At 39.8% G+C, this 21805-nt stretch overlaps 1 protein-coding gene across 1 annotated transcript; it reads right to left on the bottom strand.

The window, feature by feature from the left end:
- Positions 1-436: 436 nt before the first annotated feature.
- CCDC160 (coiled-coil domain containing 160) lies at positions 437-9157 on the bottom strand. The gene is made up of 3 exons (XM_068962908.1): positions 9055-9157; positions 7896-7953; positions 437-1432 (listed from the first exon to the last, which is right to left on the bottom strand). The coding sequence occupies exon 3, from the start codon at positions 1406-1408 to the stop codon at positions 437-439; it is 972 nt and encodes a 323-aa protein (XP_068819009.1). The 5' UTR covers positions 1409-1432; positions 7896-7953; positions 9055-9157.
- Positions 9158-21805: the final 12648 nt, after the last annotated feature.

Raw genomic sequence — 21805 nt, 5'->3', positions numbered from 1 at the left:
GTTATACTTATATCCATAAATGAAATTTTTATTGTTAATATCAATGAACACTGAAGAATATTCATGTGCCAAGGAAATATTGCTCACAAGATCACAAATGTCTGTTGACTTGTATTTATCAATGATTTGGTGAATCACTATATGTCTCTGAGTTAAAAATATATATATATATATATAAATATACATATATATGTGTGTGTATATATATAAAGGGGTTTCTGAAACCATTTCCATTTGGACTTAGGCAATAAATTCATTAGAAAAAGAAAGCAGAAGCTTTGAAGTTAACATCTATAGCCTTTATGGATAGCCTGATTCACCAAACATGAAAACTATATCCTGTTCCACACGTTTTAAGTCATACACAGGAAAGCACAAGAAACACTGATTTGGCTCAATGATTTGCCCAATGAAAGGATTTAATTTTCTTTAAGTTTTAAAAGAAATCCCCCATAAAGTTGTCAGAGGTACCTGACGGTGTTACAGAAGCAAAGTGTTTTCTAAGCAACTCCAGGGCTCTGTTATTTCTTGCTTGTAGGGACTTCTCTGTTCTCAGTTCATTCTTGATGGCATTGAGCTCCCCGTGGATTTTTTCCATTTCTAATTCATAATACAATTTCATTTCTTCTTTTAGGAATGCATTTTCAACCTCAGTCTGCCGCTTTAATTTCCTAACAGCTTCTTTTAAATCCTTGTTCTCAAGGCTCAACTTGTGGATGACCTCTTTGGCTTGCTGGAGCTCTTCAGTTAAGTTTTTAACATTTGTTGCTTTTTCAGAGAGGTCATTTCTTAAAGCTTGAAGCTCCCAGTCTTTCTTGGAAGTTTCCACCCCTGGTTCTTGAAAATTTAGGGGTTTTGTGGATACTTCTTTTTTGGAGTTCAAAAGTTCTTTTTCTGCACTTTCAAATTCCTCTTCAATTTTTCTGCATTTCAAATCAAGCACTTCCAGCTCTTCATTCAAAAGATTCAGGCGAAGTTTTGGAGACATTCCTTCAGTGAATTTCTTTTTCTTGTCTTTCTGTGGTGGAGTTGATAACTCCTTTGTACCCCAGGTAGGAAGCTCTTCTGTGCTATTAAAGCTTTCTTCAGTTGCAATGTCCAAATTAGATGATTCACAGGAGACAGACTTTGTGTCTGCCTCAGTCTTTGAAATGTTTATCTTTCTCTCTATTAAATTTGATTCTTGCTCATTTTCATTTGGTTGGGAAATAAATTCTTTCCTTTTAAATTTCTTTTCTTCTAGAAACTTTCTACTAAACAAATTAAATATTCTTTCCATTCTCTTGGCCTTATCTGAAGTCATTTGTTCAGAAGAAGATTCAAGCTGAGCAGCTTCGTCTAGACTATCCTGTGCACTGAAAAGAGGAGCAAACTTTTTCTCCTTCCAGTGTTTTCTCCTAGCATCCATTTCTTCAGGCACCTCTTCTAATTCCTGAAAAACAAAATTTAAAATCAAGGCACATATTTACACTGGCAGCTGGGACAGTGGAAAGAACTAAGAATCCTGGCCCATTGGTGAAAGAATCTAAATATTTGAGGGCTGGCACTCCCTCTAATTCACCACGCAACTCAGGCCTCAGTTCCCTCGTTTATAAATGGAAAGGGCTAAACTGGCTAAGTTCTACAGACCCTTCCAGCTTTAAAGTTCTCTGATCCTATGAAATATAACCAATAAATGGACAAGCTTGGCTATTTATTACAGAGAAAATAATCCTATGAGAAAGCAACATGAAAACAGATTGTTTCAAAACAGTATAAGTGATTTTTAATTAATAGGTAAGCCTGTGTTTCCAAAGTCCTTGATTTTTTTCTAGTTCTTCTTAGTTGGACTACTGTTTATTCATTCTTTAAAGTGACTAAAACATCAGTGCTTAATGCAATGTGAGCTGTTTTTGGTAAAGTATACCATGCAGACTTCCTTATGACTAACTCTGCCAAATGCCCTTCTGTCTTGACCTATAAATTCCTGTTATTCCAGTCTTGGGCTTTGCTTTTAGACAAGACTGCCAAGTGTACAGAATTCAATCCATTTTGACAGCAATTTCATGATGAGAACCGAATGTCAACAATTGGAAATACTAATGCCACCAAATGGGTTTCTTTTTCTAAGATACTGACTCCAAGTGTAATTTTTAGATGAAAAATTGGCATATTAAACCAACAACCAACTTTCTAAATTTACAAAAGTTACGAGATATTTATTTTGTTTCAAAAGGAGTCTTCCCTATTCAAAGAGAGTTCATAACATATAGCTTTCCTAAAACACAAAAATATTTGATCAGCGACTACTTTTGAAAAAAGGGAGAAAGAAGGACCCAAGCAACACACTGATGGGCCACTGGCATTGGAAGCCACCAAACTGGTGACTGCAGTTACCACTAAAGGGTGGGAAGAAAAAGGAGGGGATCACTTTTTTCATTCTATACATTAAATTGCTGCAATATGCTTACAACATCACCACTGAGAAAAACCAAAGTATGTTTGCATCTATTTTTCCCATGCACACAAATATACTTTTATCTTGGTAACAAAAATGGCAGTTGTGTTTATTTTTAAGTTAATGTTTTCTTTAATATTATTAAAGAGTATAAATGTTATATTAATTAATATAATATTTCATATAAAGATGCTAATAGTCATGCATGTTATCTGTAAAATTTTGGAAAATACATAAAATCACAGATACACACAGAAATATTCCTCATGATCCCATGGCACTGAGATAACCACTCTTTGGTATATTACTTCTCGGTACTTTTTAACAAATGTAGTTTAAATTCTAACAAATTTTTCTTGCTATAGACAATGAGAGAATAAACTCAATACCTACATGCCTGACACCTTCCCCCCAAAAGAAGAGGGACGGTAACTCATTACACCCAAGGATATATCTCCACTGACAAGTATTTGGCTTTGAGGAAAGGAAAAGGTACAAATATTCAGTGAAGGTGTTAAAATGATTGGTTCAAAAGCCATAACCCTTAGTCAATCAGACCACAGTAGTAAGTCGAGACTTGAAATTCAGGATATGTATCAATATTTGCCATTGGAGTATCCTCTGCTTTCTCTTGAAATAGTCCTCTCTGACTTTTTTATCCTATTAGTCTCCATCCAGAAGCATCAATGATGTATCTGCCCTTAAAGACGAAGATGACCATAACCGCACTTGCTCTCCTCTCTAGAAACACGAATGAAAATACTGGGGATTATTACAGTGATCATAAAGGAAAGGAACAGAGAAAAGGGAAAAGATGCTAATTGCCAGTTACAGTTTTTAGCAGTCAAATTTTTACCAGACAACTCTGTAAGAGTTTAAAAATGCATCTAGGGAATTCCCTGGCAGTCCAGCAGTTGGAACTGTGTACTTTCACTGCTGAGGGCTCGGGTTCCAACCCTAGTCGGGGAACGAAGATCCCACAGGTTGTGCTGCTGCTGCTGCTAAGTCGCTTCAGTTGTGTCTGACTCTGTGCAACCCCACAGACGGCAGCCCACCAGGCTCCCTCGTCCGTGGGATTCTCCAGGCAAGAACACTGGAATAGGTTGCCATTTCCTTCTCTAGCGCATGAAAGTGAAAAGTGAACGTGAAGTCACTCAGTCGTGTCCGACTCTTAGTGACCCCATCGACTGCAGACCACCAGGCCCCTCCGTCCATGGGATTTTCCAGGCAAGAGTTCTGGAGTGGGGTGCCATCACCTTCTCTGACAGGTTGTGCAGAGTGGCCCCCAAAATGCTTCTAATCAGGTAGCAGTGGGAGAGAGATTACTATTATTCTTTCTACCAAATTCTGAGTGAAAGGTATTGGTGAGGTTGACCAGGAAAGAGGTGTGCAGCGGGGCAAGTCAGGTGAGGCCACTTTATACTTGAAGATAGCAATAAGACAAATCTGAGATAGAGATCTGGCTGTAGATAAAGGTTAAAATAGAAAGGTCTTTTCATTAATGATTTTGCACCTTGAAAAAGTCACTCTATCTCCAACCCTCCCATAAATCTCTGGCTAAAAACATATATATATATATATATTTTTTTTTTTTTTTCAGTGTCACTATCTTTCTTTCCTGGGCCTCTGTACAATTTCCTGATACAGCCAATGCTTTTCACAGAACTGGGAAGAGTCCACTTATTTTATAACTGAGGCTCAAAGAAGTTAAATGACTTGTCCAAGTCCTCACAGCCTATAGTGGTAAAACTGAGACGCTGTCTCCCAGGTCAGTGCTTATTCTAAAATTTCTCTTTATTCTTCTGATAGGTTTCATTCCACAGATTGTAAGAAAACAACCCACTATTTTCAGAGCTTAGGTATTTTTTAAAGGGCCACAAAAGGAGAGAGGAAAAATGAATGGGGGAGGGTAAGGAGAATTGCATGTCACATATCAAAGGGCAGAACAGAGAAAGGTTTGAAAAGCCTTTTGGAATTTCCCTCCCCTGGCTTACACAGGGCAGGGTCAAGAGGTCTCTGAACTGCTTCTTTCTCTCTCCCTTTCTTTCTTTCCTTTCTCTTTCTTTTTTTCCTCTTTCATTGGCAAGATATGCTTTAAGGGATTGTTCCCAAATCGAGTCACAGAAGATAGCAAAGCCCAGACTGAGGGTAAAAGGTACCAGGCTCATTTTCTCTTCACAAATTGTGCTCTTTGTTTTTTTCCGCAGAACAAGTACGACATTAGTATTCTCTGGCAAAGACAAGAAATATGCTTTGAGACAATGACACTCCTTCCTTTATCCTGGCATAGCAGCCAGTTTGCTTTCAATAAACTTGACTAGGTAATGTGTTGCAGCATAAGGCAAATCAAACCAGAGCCGTTAGTGAGAGAATAAGCATGCCTTTTTAGTGGGTCAATTGCTAACACTTTTTATTACAAGTGCCTACCCAACACAATATTGGGTGTTGAAGGACCAAAGGGTAGGGGAAGGAGGTCCAAGAGGAATGAAACACTTAAAGAAACAACCAGAACACAGGAAAACAATATAAAGTCATATGACAAAAATGATGTTAGTGGTCCTCTAAGCCAGTGATCTCCCAGAAGTCCTTGGGACTGCACTGCATGCTTGTCCATTATATGGCTAGATGTATTCATTTGTGTCTGATGTGAATTGATAATTGACTCCTGATTATTCTAGTTAGTGTCTCTCTAAAAACATCACCATTCATCCTCTGGTAACTTCCTTATTTTTACAAAGGTAAAGTAGTAGTGCATCTTGGTGGAGTAAGGAAATTTATTGACTCATGGAAATGGTTTCTACTCACCTAAAGAATTTGGGAACCACTGATAAAATAAATTGAAAATGATTTATAATGTAATATAACATAGTGTTAATTGTTCAGAGCTAAGCAAAGAGTGATCACTTATTGTGGATTTTTAGGTAAACTATTACATAAAAATCTTAGGTGAATGCATATCTGTCTTCATATAGCTCCAGATACTAATACCCTGTTTATTGTGAAAGGAGAAACCCACTAAACTATCTCATTTTCATTTTCAAGGTATGGGGCCCTGGGGAATATGCTCATATTAAGATGGATAAGTGATCAAATATAGGAAATCTAATTATTTTCTAAAATATTCATACTTTAAACCATATGCTTTAGGGAAATTTGATGACATAAAAATCAAAGATCTTCTTCTCTATTTCCTTATCTCATTTACATTAGATTTTATGTGAAAATGTCAGGAATATCTCTTTTGCATAAATCTCGATCTGCCTGCAAAAGGCAATTATTCTTCCAGGCAGGGGGAACCAGGGACTGGGAAACCTCTAGAAGCTTTTTCCCATCTTGCAACAGTGCTTCACCCCAAACTTTGTAAACTGGGAGTGATGTTTAGAAAAGGTCATTTCCAACCTGTGATGGACAACCTTATGTCATAACCCTCAGCCCTTCAGCCACACTCAACTGAAACTGTGGCTTTTAGTGATAGCTTAGGGGCAGTAAGGGGGAAGACAAAAGGCCCTTCTTAGCCCAGGGAACTTTTCCCCATTATTCTTGGATGGTTTCAGTTCTCTCAACCCTCAGAAAAACTGGTTGGCCAAGATAGGAATAGAAAAGTTTGATAGAAAGATCACTGGCCTTCCTTCCTTGCTCAACTGTCCAATCTGTTCTCACATAAAAGCAGTAGTTCTAAAAAAAAAAAAAAAAAAGCAGTAGTTCTCAACCTATTTTTCTGCTTCCCTTGTTCCCAAGCTCAAAACACTGCCACCATTACTCTCTTCCCTTGCTCCAGAAGATTCTGACCTGCCGCTTCTATGAGAGCTTCTCCATTATGAGGACTCTCCAAAGCTGTCTGAAAGAAGGTGGGTAAATATGTTTTGCCGTGCAAAATTGTGGGGAAGAAGGAAAAGAAAGTTCTTGAGAAAGAAATTGTGTCAATTCTGGTGGAAAAAAGACTCAAGAAGTCAGATATCTTGGCTCCCACACTTTAGAACTTCATAAAAACTTACCTTTTGTGAACCTCAGTTTCTTCAGGTGTAATATACAGACAATATACCTTTTTCCAGGTGGTTAAGAGAAATTAGTGAAAACGAAAATGCAAGCAATTTTATACTGTACACAATGGGTTTTGTTCTTTTTTAGATTTTCTTTACCTTCCCTTGGAACATCAACCAACAACCCAACCCTTCTCCAAAGATATGTGCTTCAGAGTTGCCAGTCTGAAGTCATCAGACTCAGAAAAAGTCAGTTTAAAAAAAAAGAAGTACTGTTAATGTAGGTAGAGGGGAACTTAAACTTGAATCTTACATTAATTTGAGCTGCATCTTCATGGAAGAATTAGCCCTAAATCCTGTAATGTTGATGTCCCCAGATTTCCAAGCTAAATTTATTCTAAACAGAAGAGTGGTAGCCTTTCTACACCAAAGAGATTTATATTTTTTAAATCACTAATTGCTTTGCCATGAACTTACCAAATGTCCCAATGTTTTTCAGAGCCACCAATAAACATCTTAAAAATATTACAATTGGGGCATCAGTTTGAAGATTAGCAAGGATGACTCTGCAAGTTTTTTCTGTGCTTCAGCATCATTTCATACAGTTTCATTTTACCAATATGCTGAGATCTCCTGGCATGTTATTCATCATTGTATCCCTTGTTTCTGCTGCTGCTAGGTTGCTTCAGTCGTGTCCGACTCTGCGCGACCCCATAGACGGTGGCCCACCAGGCTCCCCCGTCCCTGGGATTCTCCAGGCAAGAACACTAGGGTGGGTTGCCATTTCCTTCTCCAATGCATGAAAGTGAAAAGTGAAAGTGAAGTCACTCAGTCGTGTCCGACTAGTAGCAAGCCCATGGACTGCAGCCTACCAGGCTCCTCTGTCCATGGAATTTTCCAGGCAAGAGTACTGGAGTGGGGTGCCTTATTGCCTGGCATATAGTAGCCCTCAGTAAATATTTATTGAGTGAATAATTCTTAATATTCTTCCTGAAAATTCTATAATGTTTTGATTCTAATTGAGTTTCTGTAAATAGTTGTAATTTTTCCTTTGGCTTATGAGGTTTTGTGGGTGGCATTTTAGGGAAATAACTTTTATTTTTCCCTCAAAGTTTATTTGGCTCAGCTAAAGTCTTTAGAATACTTTTTTAATATAAATTTATTTATTTTAATTGGAGGCTAATTACTTTACAATATTATATTGGTTTTGCCATACAGCAACATGAATCCGCCACAGGTATACACGTGTTCCCCATCCTGAACCCCCCTCCCTCCTCCCTCCCCGTACCATCCCTCTGGGTCATCTCAGTGCACCAGCCCCAAGCATCCAGTATCCTTGTATTTCTATGAGGCTTTTTTGATAGTGTACTGACAGTGCAGACTAATGGTCTTGTTAAAAGACTGAAGATTTATGTTGGGTGAGGCTCTGTGCTTCTCAACATCCATAGCAAGCTATCAGCCAGCACAACGCTACTTACAGTTCCTGAAGTTCAAGGTCTTCTGTTGGTTGCCGCTGTTCTCCTTCTCCAGATTGAACTGAAAAAGAAAATGCCACAGCTTAATTAGAAAATATAATTAACCAGAATGCCCAAATCTGTGTTCATATCTGAGATGTAGCTTAAAATTACAAGTGATAGCTTTAATGTTGTTTGGCTGATCTGAAATGCAACATCAGACACTTTGAAGAAAGTTTTCATTTTAACTTGTCAACCCAATTTCCCAGCTATTATGCCACTAAGTCTTCCTTCCCCCAGCAACACAAATATCAGATGGGACGACAATCACGGTCGCATCTTACTCAACACTATACCTTCTTGCCTTTAGCAACTACTGAACAAATGAGCCAGCACTGGCGGCCACAGCAACATGCTTGTTAGTAAGGAGCGTGCCAAGAGCCACGTTAGCAGAGGCTGGAGCCAAGGCCTTGGCTCCCTCCCCCAGAGTCCAGTTATTTTGAAAAACCATTAAAAAGGAACGTGATCCCAGTTTTTGCCTTAATCTTTCAGGGTCCTCACATATGAGCCAAGTGTCCACTTCATGAGACAAACTGTCTTGTCTATTGTTTCACACTGAGAGCGAAGCCAAGAACCATTGACAACTGGCCCTGTGAACAGTTCTTACCCCCAGTGCTTTGTTATTAGTGTGGAATTACTCCTTCTAGAAGAAAAGATACGAAGTCACCTTAATTCTGACAGGCTGAGTACCTTATTAGTATGAAAGTCACATTTTTGCTATAAAGCTGCATCTAAGCATGCAGAGTTTGGGGGTTTTCTCTGTAAATGGTTAACTAAACTCCTGCCACCGCAGATTCCGTGCAGAGGAGATGGCTGGCGAGGCTGGGGTGCTGCCCTGGACGCCACTGCAGGTGACACCTCCCACTTCCCCAGGCTCTACCCCCATCTACCCCTTGGCTGGGAGAAAGCAGGGACAAGGCCTGACCCCACTCCTCCTTCCACACCCCGACTTCCACACCCAGTCACCTTCGTTCGCAAACGCCCGCCAGTTCCCGGCCCGGAGCCCTAAAGTGTGAGGAAACCGCAGTGGGCGTCGAGGCGGGGAGCACGGTGCCTCCGCTCGGGTCACCCAGGGAGGGCGAGGGGGCTTGGGGAGCCCCGGCCTGACTGGGCTCAGACCTACCTGGTGGCGTGGGTGGAGTCCAGTGGGCCCTAGTCCCTCTTCCCCGAAGACAGCCTCCAGCGGCGGGCAAATGACCTGGGTTTGGCGCTGGCTACCGCGACCCGGCCGGGCCGGACGGGGGCAGAGCCTCTGCAGTGCAGCGCCAGCGCCGGTCGCGCCGTTGCCTGGCAACCGGCCGGTCCGATTTAAAGGGACCCGCGCGCCACTGCCAGGCGCGCGGGGCCCTGCGCTGCCTGGCGGTCGTCACAACCCGCTCGAGCACTGAGCATGCCCGGTGGGGCGGGCGCTGCGGTGGCTTCTGCCTGCACGAAAGCCGAGCTCGAAGAGCAAGAGAGGAGTCAGGGAGGGAAGCAGCGAGAAACTGCGAGGCAGCCCCACCCATGGTGGGCTTATTACGGAGGGTGTGGGTGACTCACAAAGCCACCTGGACACTGCGATTGTGGGGGAGGAGGGAGTGGCACACGGATAATCCCTAGGCCTGCAGTTTAGTAACGTTCCCTCGAGGACGGTCAGCTCTGGAAGGTCGCCTGGATTTGGTTCGGAGTTCCTGACAATGTGGGAATTGCACGCCCCGCCCCCCACGCACATCCTTGCCAGTCAGCACAATGGTCTGGCCGGAATTTGTGCCTTAGACCGAGGTTCTAAGGGCCTGTATCAGGAGAGCATGTGCCCTGGTCACAGGCCTATGGGAGACCAGGCTCGTTCTCCAGCTAGCCCATGGTGTCCTCACCCATCACTCAGGAATTTCTCTAAACCACTCTTGCACCTATTTGAATTTAAAACCAGTTACTGGCTACTGGGTGTCCCTGATGGCTCAGATGGTAAAGAATCTGCCTGCAATGCAGGAGACCTGGGTTCAACCCCTGGGTTGGGAAGATCCCCTGGAGGAGGGCATGGGAACCCACTCCAGTATTCTTGAAGGCTACTATTCCAACACTGGGCTTCCCTGGTGGCTCAGACAGTAAAGAATCTGCCTATAATGCGGGAGACATGAGTATCCAGTATTCTTGCCTGGAGAATCCCATGGACAGAGGAGCCTGGTGAGTTACAGTCCATGGGGTCGCAAAGAGTCAGATAGGACTGAGCGACTAACACACACACACACACACATTCACACACACAGAGTCCAAGGCTACTGGCAGTGTAAAGTGGTTTCCTTTGATCAGTCCCAAGCTACTCTCTTCCAGCTTCAAAGGTTGCTCACAACTTTCCTGATTTGGTTAGGGAACAAGCCCATGTTCTTCATCATGTGATAAATTTAAGTCCTACTATTTTGTTAAATAAATTAATGATCTCTTCAGACTTTGAATAGCCTTGTTGCTGAATGATGATTCTTCCATCATCAAATTGGCTACACACACTGACTATGCACCTTGGCTATAGTCTGATTGGTACCCAACCTGGGCTTAACGGAAAGATGGACTAGACAAAGGTTGTGAGGCCTGAAACAAAGAGGGACTGGAGTATCCAAAATAGTAATCCTAGTGACTTTCAGGAAACCTGGTATTTTCTAGGAAGTAGCAAGGTGAAAAGAAACTTTGGCTCTCGAATCTCAAGTGAAAGGAGGTTTATACACATTTAAAAAACGACAGTCTAAGGGCTTCCCTGGTGGTCTAGTGATTAAGAATCCGCCTACCAATGCAAGGGACACCATTTCCATCCCTGGTCCTAGAAGATGCCACATGCCAGAGAGCAACTAAAGCCTATGTGCCCACAACCAGTGAGCCGCTGTAACTGGAGAAAGCCCGCGTGTAGCAACAAAGACCCAGTGCAGCCAAAAATACACAAACAAATAAATCTTAAAAAATAAATAAAGAGAAAAGGATTTTTAAAAAGAAACTGACAGTCTAATTTTTCAAGACCTAGCAAGGGAATGACTTAGAAACAAGACCAGGATTCTTTTCAAAACTTCTTGAGAATCAGATCTAACAGGTGTTTGGTGGCTGACAATGTTGCGTTCAGGTGCCTGGAGGCCTGGTTCTCAGCCTTTTTTTTTCCTCCTTAGAGAACCAGTGTCAACAAGAGTTGGCAGCAGGAAGAGGCTCAATGCCTGCATTGATTTTGTTATGGACCCCGTCAAAATTAGTTTCTGGGATTCTGACAAAACTACTTTCCTTGACATTAAGTCTCCAAACTACTTTGCATTTTATCATGTTTATTTTCATTCTTTTTAAAAGGTTTCATTTTTTTCCCCTGATATAAGATCCTTTATTAATATAAGAAAAGAATGTTTCCTAGTTGCTCTGTGCGTCAGTTTCCCTGTTCATACAATAGAAGTTATAATTGTACCTAACTCATAGGAATGTGGAGAAGGCAATGCTACCCCATTCCAGTACTCTTGCCTGGAAAATCCCATGGTTGGAGGAGCCTGGTAGGTTGCAGTCCATGAGGTCGCTAAGAGTCGGACATGACTGAACGACTTCACTTTTACTTTTCACTTTCATGCACTGGAGAAGGAAATGGCAACCCACTCCAGTGTTCTTGCCTGGAGAATCCCAGGGACAGAGGAGCCTGGTGGGCTGCCGTCTATGGGGTCGCACAGAGTCGGACACGACTGAAGCGACTTAGCAGCAGCATAGGAATGTTGTGAGGATTGGGTGAGTTAATAGCTTTAAATCCCTTAGAGTAATCCCTGACATGTTGTTGTTCAGTCGCTAAGTTGTGTCCGACTATTTGTGGCCCCATGGACTGCAGCATGCCAGACTCCTCTCTTCTCCACTATCTCCCAGAGTTTGCTCCAATTCATGTCCACTGAAACGGTTATGCTATCTAACCATCTCATCCTCCGCTGCCCTTTTTCACATAGCCAACCCTATATAAATGTTTGCTGTTATCATTAGTACTAATATTATCTTGTCTTATAAATTCATTACCCTCCTAAAATATAAACACACTGATGGAGGGCACTTCTATGGCAGTCCAGTGGTGAGGACTCTGCTTCCGTTGTAGGAGGTCACTCCTTCATGTGGTCAGGTATCAAATGGCAGAGTGTAAACAACAGTGAGGACAGAGATTTGTTATTTGAAGGTACTCAGACTTGGAGATAGGTTTTCAAATATGGAAGATAGAAAACAGTTTACCCCACTAGAATCTTTATCAATACCAAAACAAGGCACTTGATCATAACAAGATCATACACTCACACAATGGAACCCAATCTTCTTGTTTTACCAAGTAGGATATTGAGACTCAAACAAGTAATGTGATTTACTCCTGATCACACAGCAAAATAAGCTTTTTGATTTCCCTGGCAAACTTGCTTGAGTAGTCTCAAAGGCAGGATATTTGGGAGAATGAAAAAATACACATTTATTGGTATATGCATCATGTTTATAAATATTTAAATTATTCATGCAGATAATATTTCTTGCACTTCATATCCTATACATCAGCAGATTCTGTTGGCTGTACCTTCATAATGTATTCAGGATCTGATGGCTTCTCACTGTCTCTATTATCACCACTCTGATCCTGACCCCCACCATCTCTTGCCTGGACTATGGCAATAGCCTCCTAACTGCTTCCACACTTGACCTATATTAGTTTCCTAGGGCTGCCATATCAAAGTATCACAAACTGGGCACTTAAAACAACCGACACTTATTCTCTCATAGTTCTAGAGGCTAGCAGTCTGAAATCAGGGCGTCATCAGGGCTGACTCCTTGAGCTTCTGAGGAACAGTGTGTCTCTCCTAACTTCTGGGGGTTGCCAGCCATCTGTCGCCTTCCCTGGCTTGTAGACACGTCATTCCAATCTCTGCCTCTGTCTTCTTGTGGTGTTTTTAGTGTCTGTGTGTCTCCACATAGCTATCTCTTCTCTGTGTGTGTCTGTGTGCCCTAAGTCCCCTCCTCTTGTAAGAATGTTAGTTAACTGAGTTAGGGCCCACGTTAATTCAGTACGACCTCATCTTAACTTGATTATATTTGCAAAGACCCTGTTTCTAACAAGAGCACATTCATAGGTACAGGAAGAGGGGTAAGGATATCATCATATCTTTTGGGGGGACACAAGTCAACCCACAACCCCCTCACCATCTATTCTCAACACAGATCCAGAGAGACTGTTATAAAATACTAAGTCAGACCATGTTACTACTCTGCTCAAAAGCTTACAAAGGCTTTCAGTTTGACTTGTTGTAAAAACCAAAATCCTTATAACAGCCTACAAGGTCCTACAGGATTTGCTTGGAGAATCCCCATCCCCCCTTTCTCCACCCCCACCTCTATACAATAGCTTTTTGACCTCCTCTCCCGCCACTTTGTCCCTTGATGACGCCACTCTAGCAATACTGGCTGCCTTGTTCCTGTAACAGCCAGGCACCCTCTCACAGTTAGGGATTTGGCTGCCTGTTCCCTCTGCCTCGAATGCTCTTCAAAAAGTACATGATATTCACATATCTTATTGCCTTACCTTCCTCAAGTGTTTGTTCAAATCTTAGCTTCTCTGTGAGGCCTACCTTGCCCCTTCTATTTAATCCTGTCAACTTTCAACCTCTCCAGCGTTTCCACTTCTCCTTATCCTACTCGAAAAAATATAGCACTTTATCACTTTCGAACGTACTATACTGTTTTTCTTCTGTTCTCTCCATCCACCTCCCTTCCAGGTTGCACTACACTATGCTCCAAGAGGGCACGATCTTTGATTTGTTCACTGATCCATCCCAAGCATCAAAGTGCCTGGCACATGGTAAGCACGAACAAATATTTGTTGAATAGGTGAATGAATGAATGAGGCTCATACCTCATCCCAGGAATGATTCCTTTAACTTTCACAAAAATCATATGACCTAGGTGCTATTATTACCTACAGTTTTGGATGAGAAAACTGGGCCACAAAAAGGTTAAGTAACTAAGTGCCTAGGGTCACAGGGTTAGTGAGCAGCAGAGTTGGGGTTTGAACTCAGGAAAGTCTGGTTTTCAACAACTATGCAGCATTGACATATAAAGGGCATCTGACCACAAGTGCCTGGGAGACCCTGTATCTCTTGTTCTGACATTCACATTTTGCAACTGCAGGTGATGCAAAGTAACCATTTTAAACTATTGCCATATGTTGCTGAGATAGTTTGATGTTGTTTGTACATTGCACTGAACAAACTCTGGAGACTTGTTATCTGGGATCAGATACCAGCTCCACCACTTAGCTCTTATGGGTCTTTGAACAAATTGGTTAACTTCTTTCTATGCCAGATTCTTCATTGGTAAATGGGGAGTAATTATAGTACCTACGTCACAGGGTGGGTTTGAGGATAAATTAGTTAATATATGTAAAGCAATTAGAACTACACTTGGCAAACAGAAAGCACTCAACAAGCCTTAGCCGCTGCTGGTAATAGTGGTGTATAGTAAAAGTGTATAATGAAGGTATAAATTTGATCCAGTCTTAGCTGCAATACAGAAGTTGTTATACAGACGAGACTTATCTTTGGTGTTAGAAGTTAGATTAATAGTTCTCTTAGGGGATATAGTGACTGAGAAAGGGTACCAGGTGGGCTTCTGGGGTTTTGGTAATGTTCTATTAATATTTCTTGACCTGGACATTGGTTATATGGATGCTTTTACATGTAAAAAATCATGAATTGTACACTTGAGATTTGCAAATTTTTTTCTGTTTGTATACCTCAATAAATATTTTATTTAAAAGCAACTGAATCCAGCCTTATATGACTTTCTTCTAGTGTCTCTATTCTTTTTCTTCAATTTCACCCCAACTTCCATTTTTCAAGCAACAATTACAGAGAACATATATGTTTTATGTATATATATAAATTGAATCACTTTGCTGCACAACGGAAACTAACACAGTTATTGTAAATCAACTATACTTCAATTTAAAAATAAATTTAAAAAAATCAATTGACTATACATCTGAGGGTTTATTTCTGCACTTTCAATTCTATCCCTTTGATTTATATGTATATCTTTGTACCAGTACCACACTGTCTTGGTTACTGTAGTGCTATAGTCAGTTTTGAAATTGGGATATGCAAGTCCTTCTACTTAGTTCTGTTTCAAGGTTGTTTTGATCTCCTTGAATTTCCATATGAATTTTACGATCAACTTGTCAATCTCTACAAAGAAATCACCTGAGATTTTAGTAGGAATTGCCTTGAATCTGTAGATCGAGTTGGGTTGCATACTGTTCTATGATATATATATTTCCCACTCTTTTCCTTTCAATATTTTTGATTTCTTATGTTTTTTAATATGTCTCAGTAAATAACTGGTTGTATGTTTCTAAGACCAATCTGACATCTTTGTTCATTTCAGCTAGTTAAATACTTTAAATACTTAAATATTTGGCATAACTTTATAGCCTTATTTTTGTTCTATAAGCTCCTCTTTACCACATTTCTTTCCTTTCTTTCTTACCTTTTTTTATTCCATGGTTTTCTTCTCTTTTAATCCCAAGATTACGCCCTCTGATTTTATTTTTAAACAGTTTTTCATTACTGAGACTGCAATATGAAAACCTACAAAAATTTAGAACTAATCAATACTCATCAGACAACAAAAGGACCTTTAAATACTAGGTTCATTTACTGCTCCCTCTCTGTTTGTGTTGTTATTATATCCGAATTCTATATATGTATATACTTTAACCCTCTAAGACTTAATTATTTTTATACAGTTAATATTTATTTAGATTTATTCATATGTTTTCACTACTTTACTCTGTTCTTCTTTCTACATCTCTGGCATCTGCAATAACTTATTTTGCCTTTGGAATTTCCTTAAATGAGATTCCACTGGTGGCAATTCCTCTCATTATATTTCACCGTCTTAGCTGAAAGATATTTCTGCAAGGCATACACTTGTAGGTTAATAGTTCTTTTCCATTAGCACATTAAAGCTATAATTCAACTGTCTTTTGGTTCCACCATTGTTGGGAATCAGCTGTCATTTAGCTGTCTGATGTCTCTCCTTTCTTTGAAAGTAATCTGTTATTTCTCTGGCTGCTTTACTCTGTATCTTTGCTTAGTTCTGAAAAGCTCTTAGCTATTACCTCTACTTTCTTTTTAGAACTCTGATTAAGTGTATAATTCAGATCTATCACTCTAAATTCCAAGTTTCTTTCTTGGAAATTTTGCTTTCTTTTATCTGTTGATTTTTTTGATCAGAAAAAAAATTTATTATAGTATCTACTAGATGTTATATTATACACTTTGGATTGAAACTTATCAAATAGCAAAGCCTGTCTATAAAATTACTTTGTAGACTCTTTCATATATTTTACCTCTTTGCCTCTCTGTGCTGATTTCTGAATAATTACTTTTTTAAAAAAAACTGAGGGATTTCTCTGGTGGTCCAGTGGTTAAGACTCCACACTTCCACTACAAGGGACATGGGTTGGATTCCTTTGTGGGGAAACTAAGATCCTACATCCCACACGCCATATGCAGTGTGGCCAAAAATATTGAGATATTATTGATGTATGACATTATATCAGTTTCAGGTGTACTACAAAGTGATTTGATATTTGTATATATGGTGACATAATCACCATGATAAATCTAGTTAACATCTATTACCACCAAAGTTATAATTTTTTTCTCAGGGTGAGAACTTTTAAGATTTATTGTCTTATAAATTATTTCTTCTGAAATGTCTTCTAATCCACTAATTCTCTAATTAATTGTGTCTAATTTGCTGTTAATCTCTTCAGTTTGAGTTCCTAATTTCAATCTTGATTTTTTTAACTTTCTGAAGTTTAATGAAATAATTTTTCAAATATGGTCATTCTCTAGAATTTCTTGTTTCCCACACACATTTTTATTTCTTTAAACATCGTAAGTATAGATCTTCATATTCTGTGTTTAATAATTCCAAAATCTAAATTATTTCAGCATATGGCTCTGTTGTCTGGTACTTTCGCTAATTCTCACTTATGGTAATTCAATTCCTTTTTTGATTATTAAGTTTTTTTGTGAGCTGCTCATTTTCCTTATAATTTGGACAAATTCTTTGAGATCTTGGACAAAGAATCTATGTTTGCTTTTGCTAATTGTCTGGAACATTAACTTGCCAGAGTCACTTTAAATTTATGACTAGAGATATCTTGGAGAAGGAAATGCCAACCCACTCCAGTATTCTTGCCTGGAGAATCCCATGGACAGAGGAGCCTGGCCAGGTCCGTGTGGTCACAAGAGTTGGACATGACTTAGTGACTAATACCACCACCAGAGATATCTTGAGTCACCTCAGCAGTGTGATTTGGGGCTACAAGATGACAGTTTCTGGGTCATCTTTTTCCTCCTCGTCCTGTTTGGCATCATCAAGAAAATATTCCTTTGTAATCCCTGGGGGAGTGGGTAGGAAAGCAAATTAAGTTCTCCTTTATTGAGGGTTTATTCCTTTGGGGTACCAATTTAATAGAAAAAGATTTCTATTAGACTGTTCACCTTTAATTGGTCCCTGGGCTTGCATGTTTTACCCCTGTTTTAGATGGCTTTTGCAAAGTTGAACTCCTCAAACACCCAAATTTCTCAGTTGTTTTCAGGACAAAGCCGGTTTCATGACTTCACTTCTCTATGTTCTCAGAGTCTCAGAGGTTTTATCCTGATAATTCCTTACCATGCAGATCTTCAAGGCTTTTTCAGTGGATGTTTTCTATATATGAACCGTACTTTTTGTCATCTTCAGCAATGATGACATGCCAGAAACAGAAAGCCTATACTCCCTCATCAACACAGCTTCTGGATTCACTAAAACCTTTCACAGAGGTCAGAAAAGATCACTCAGCTGCCATATCGATTTGACATACTTTTCATTCCCATTGAATTCAACCTATCCATGGTTTCTGACACACCTGATTATATTCCTTCCCTCTTGGAACCAGCTTCTGCTTTCACAACACCTCACTTTCCTATACAGCTCATCAACGACCACTCCTCATGGCTCATATCTGACTCTTCTCATTTCTACATTTCCGCTGCCATCATTCTACCTTCACCTACTAACATCTATCTCTTATATTACTTCAGTAGCCTCCTTGTGATGTCCTCTACCCATTCTCTCCAACCAATTCATTCTCCCCACAGCAACCAGAGTGATCTTTTAAAAATGAAAATTATTAGGATCTTGGGATTAACATACACCCACTACTACATATAAAATAGATAACCAATAAGGATCTATGGTATAACACAGGGAACTCTGCTCAATATTCTGCAGTAACCTGAATGGGAAAAGAATCTGAAGAAGAGTATGTATATATATATATATATATATATATATATATATATATATATATATGCATATGTATAGCTGAATCACTATGCTGTAAACCTGAAACCAACACAACATTGTAAATCAACTATACTTCAATACAAAATTTAAAAAATAGAGTTCTTTGAGAACAAAATAAAAATGAAAATTAGGTCATGTCATTTTGCCTGGGCCAAACCCTTCAAAGCACTGTATTTGGTAGATAAATTTCAAACTATTTACCATTACCCATAACCACGAACTTTATATAATCTAACTCTAGATTATATGTGGCTAATTGTTCCCTTATATAACGCTATAGACAAGCTGATTTTTTTTTCTGGTTCCTCAAACATGTTACACTCTTTCTCACCTCAGATTCTTATAGTTGCTGTTTCCTCTTCCTGGAATACTGTTTCCATGCTTTTTACATGACTAACTTCTATTTATACTTTCATATCTCACCTTTAACTGTAAATTTGTCAGAGACTTTTCCTAACCACCTAATCTAATGGCATCCTGTTCTTTTCCTTTAGAAAGTTTTTCCTAATTTGCTATTAAATATTTATTGTAGGTTTATTTATTTAAGGTCTCTTCCCCCAATTATCTTTAAATGTTAAGAAGGTGGAGGCCCTACTTGGTTCACATAGCTGAGATGATTATTGCCAGGCTAAGGGACGAGCATATGAATTCAGCCTGTTCATAATAAATTCCTTCTTATGAAAAGTTTTTATCCCTTCTGATGAGAAAGGGCCTCCTTATTTTGAAGAGTTTTTAAAATTTCATCCCCCAAAGCATGGGTTTTTAGTCAATGAGTGCTAATAATTTTTTGGTAATTGAAGAATTCCCTATGCTGTCATTTAGATAATATAAAGTCATTATACTTTTCAGGCTCAGGCTATAACTATCAGAGGGGATATTTGAGGGAATTGTTCAAGTTTAACATAATTTATTTCTATTCAAAATTTTATAAATAAAGATTCAAGTTTATAGACTATTGTCATCTTAACAATACCAGGTCTTCCAATTCATGAACATGGAGGTCTTTTCATTTATTTGGATCTTTAATTTCTTTCAATAATATTTTGTAGTTTCCAGTCTTGCACTTCTTTTGTGTTAAATTTACCCATAAGTGTTTTATTTTTTTAATGCTATTGTAAGTAAGATTTTATTTTTTGGCTGCACTGGATCTTTGCTGCTGCTGCTAAGTCGCTTCAGTCGTGTCCGACTCTGTATGACCCCATAGACGGCAGCCCACCAGGCTCCCCCGTCCCTGGGATTCTCCAGGCAAGATCACTGGAGTGGGTAGCACATGGGTTTTGTCTAGTTGCAGCACCCACGGGCTTAGTTGTCCCGATGAATGTGGGTTTCTAGTTCCCTGACTAGGGATTGAACTTAGTCCCATGCATTGGAAGGTGAATTGTTAATCACTGGACCACCAGGGAAGTCCCTGTGAATAGGATTATTTTAATTTCATTTCTGGAATGTTCTTTACTAGTGTATACAAATACAAGTGATTGAGGCCTCCCTGGTGGCTCAGTGGTAAAGAATCTGCCTGCCAATGCAGGAGACACAGGTGTGATGCTCAATCCAGGAAGATTCCACATGCTGCGGAGCAACTAAATCCATGCACCACAATTACTGAGCCCGTGCTGTTGACCTTGCGAGACACAACTCCTGAAGCTCATGTGCCCTAGAGACCATGCTCTGCAACAAGAGAAGCCAACACAATGAGAAATTTGTGCACCACAAATAGAGAATAGACCCTGCTCTCTGCAACCAGAGAAAAGCCCTCACAGCAATGATGACCCAGTGCAGCCAAAAATAAATAAATAAATAAAGTATATATATAAAAAACAAATACAAGTGATTGATCTTTTATCTTGCTATCTTGCTATACTGGTTTATTAGCTCTAAGAAGTTTGCTGTGTGTGGGGGGGGTGGGTAGTTGTGTATGCATTTATGAATTCTTCAAAATTTTCTATGCAAGATAAATTCCCAATTTAAAAATTCCCCCCAAAGAAATCTTCAGATCCAAATAGTTTTACTAACAAATTCTACCAAATGTTTAAAGATTTAACTCCAGGTTTGCACAATCCCAGCCAGTTCATTTTATTAAACTATTATTACCTCTACCATCCCTCCAGTGGGGAGGGGAAGGAGCATCTCATTGTTGCCAGGGGTGGCAAATCCAAGCTCTCCATGAGGTCTCGACTGATACATTTTTGGTGGGGAGTGGGAGAGGGGAAGCTTATTATGGGTCAGCAGAGTGACCTGACTTGGCTTTCTGACTTGGCTTTCTCTGACACCACTCTGGTGGAGTGCTACAGAACTCTGTTACTGCCTGCTTACTGTGGAATTCTAAGCCAGCTCCTGAGCGTTTGCTGTTAGGGCTGGGGGTGGGATCGCAGATTTTTCTGTGGTGTTTGGCTGGAGTAGAGCAGTTACTGCAAAATGTTTTCTTTCTTTCTAGGCTGCCCTTTTCTTGGCCCTTTGGCTAAGGAGTGCAGGCTTTTACTGGGACTATTTTGAGTCTGTTCCTGTTGGCATTTCTGGGTTGCCAACTTCTTATCCATGTCTGGGAAAAATGAGGCAAAAAAGAAAACGCAGGGAACTCAACACCATGCTATTCCTCAGGGCCTGAAGTTCTTAACCAATACGGTTTGCCTGTTTCAGTCCAGCTTTCAGAGTCTTCTTTTGTTGCTTCATATATGATGTATATATGAATTGTGTATATATCAATACACAATTGGAGGAAGGAATAGGAACAAGTATGTCTATACCATATTCGTGGAAGAGGAAGTTTTCTTGCGTAGTTTTTTTAAACAAAGAAACAAAGTGCTTTAGTTCTCAATGTTTTAATATTTTAAATTACAATATACTAAACAAATACTCACTTTACTACATTTTTCTTTTCTCTATACACTTATAAACAACAGTAAAAGAGTTTTAATATTTTGATGAAAATTTCCAAGTTCACAGAACTATTGTTACTTTCTCATTATTAAGATCTCTTGTACAGTTCATCTTGGGTGGTCATTTTTACAGTCCAGCAGTATCATGCAAAGAGATGACTTTCTATACTACAAGCCCTACAAAGCAATAATTAAAATACAACTACAAAGAGTTATAACTAATGTCAACAAAGGAGATAAGAAGTATTATAATAATTAAAAACACTCAGTCCGAAGGAAGGCAGAAAAAGGAACAAAAAGAGATGGGACAAATAGAAGATACATAGCACAAGTTCAGTTCAGTTCAGTTGCTCACTCGTGTCCGACTCTTTGTGACCCCATGAATCGCAGCACACCAGGCCTCCCTGTCCATCACCAACTCCTGGAGTTCACTCAGACTCACGTCCATCGAGTCAGTGATGCCATCCAGCCATCTCATCCTCGGTCGTCCCCTTCTCCTCCTGCCCCCAATCCCTCCCAGTGTCAGAGTCTTTTCCAATGAGTCAACTCTTCCCATGAGGTGGCCAAAGTACTGGAGTTTCAGTTTTAGCATCATTCCCTCCAAAGAAATCCCAGGGCTGATCTCCTTCA

Source organism: Capricornis sumatraensis, chromosome X, assembly GCF_032405125.1.
Source record: "Capricornis sumatraensis isolate serow.1 chromosome X, serow.2, whole genome shotgun sequence".
In the NCBI taxonomy this organism is placed as follows: Eukaryota; Metazoa; Chordata; class Mammalia; order Artiodactyla; family Bovidae; genus Capricornis; species Capricornis sumatraensis.
The sequence above is the reverse complement of the archived record's forward strand: the minus strand, read 5'-3'. Positions and strand labels throughout refer to the sequence as shown.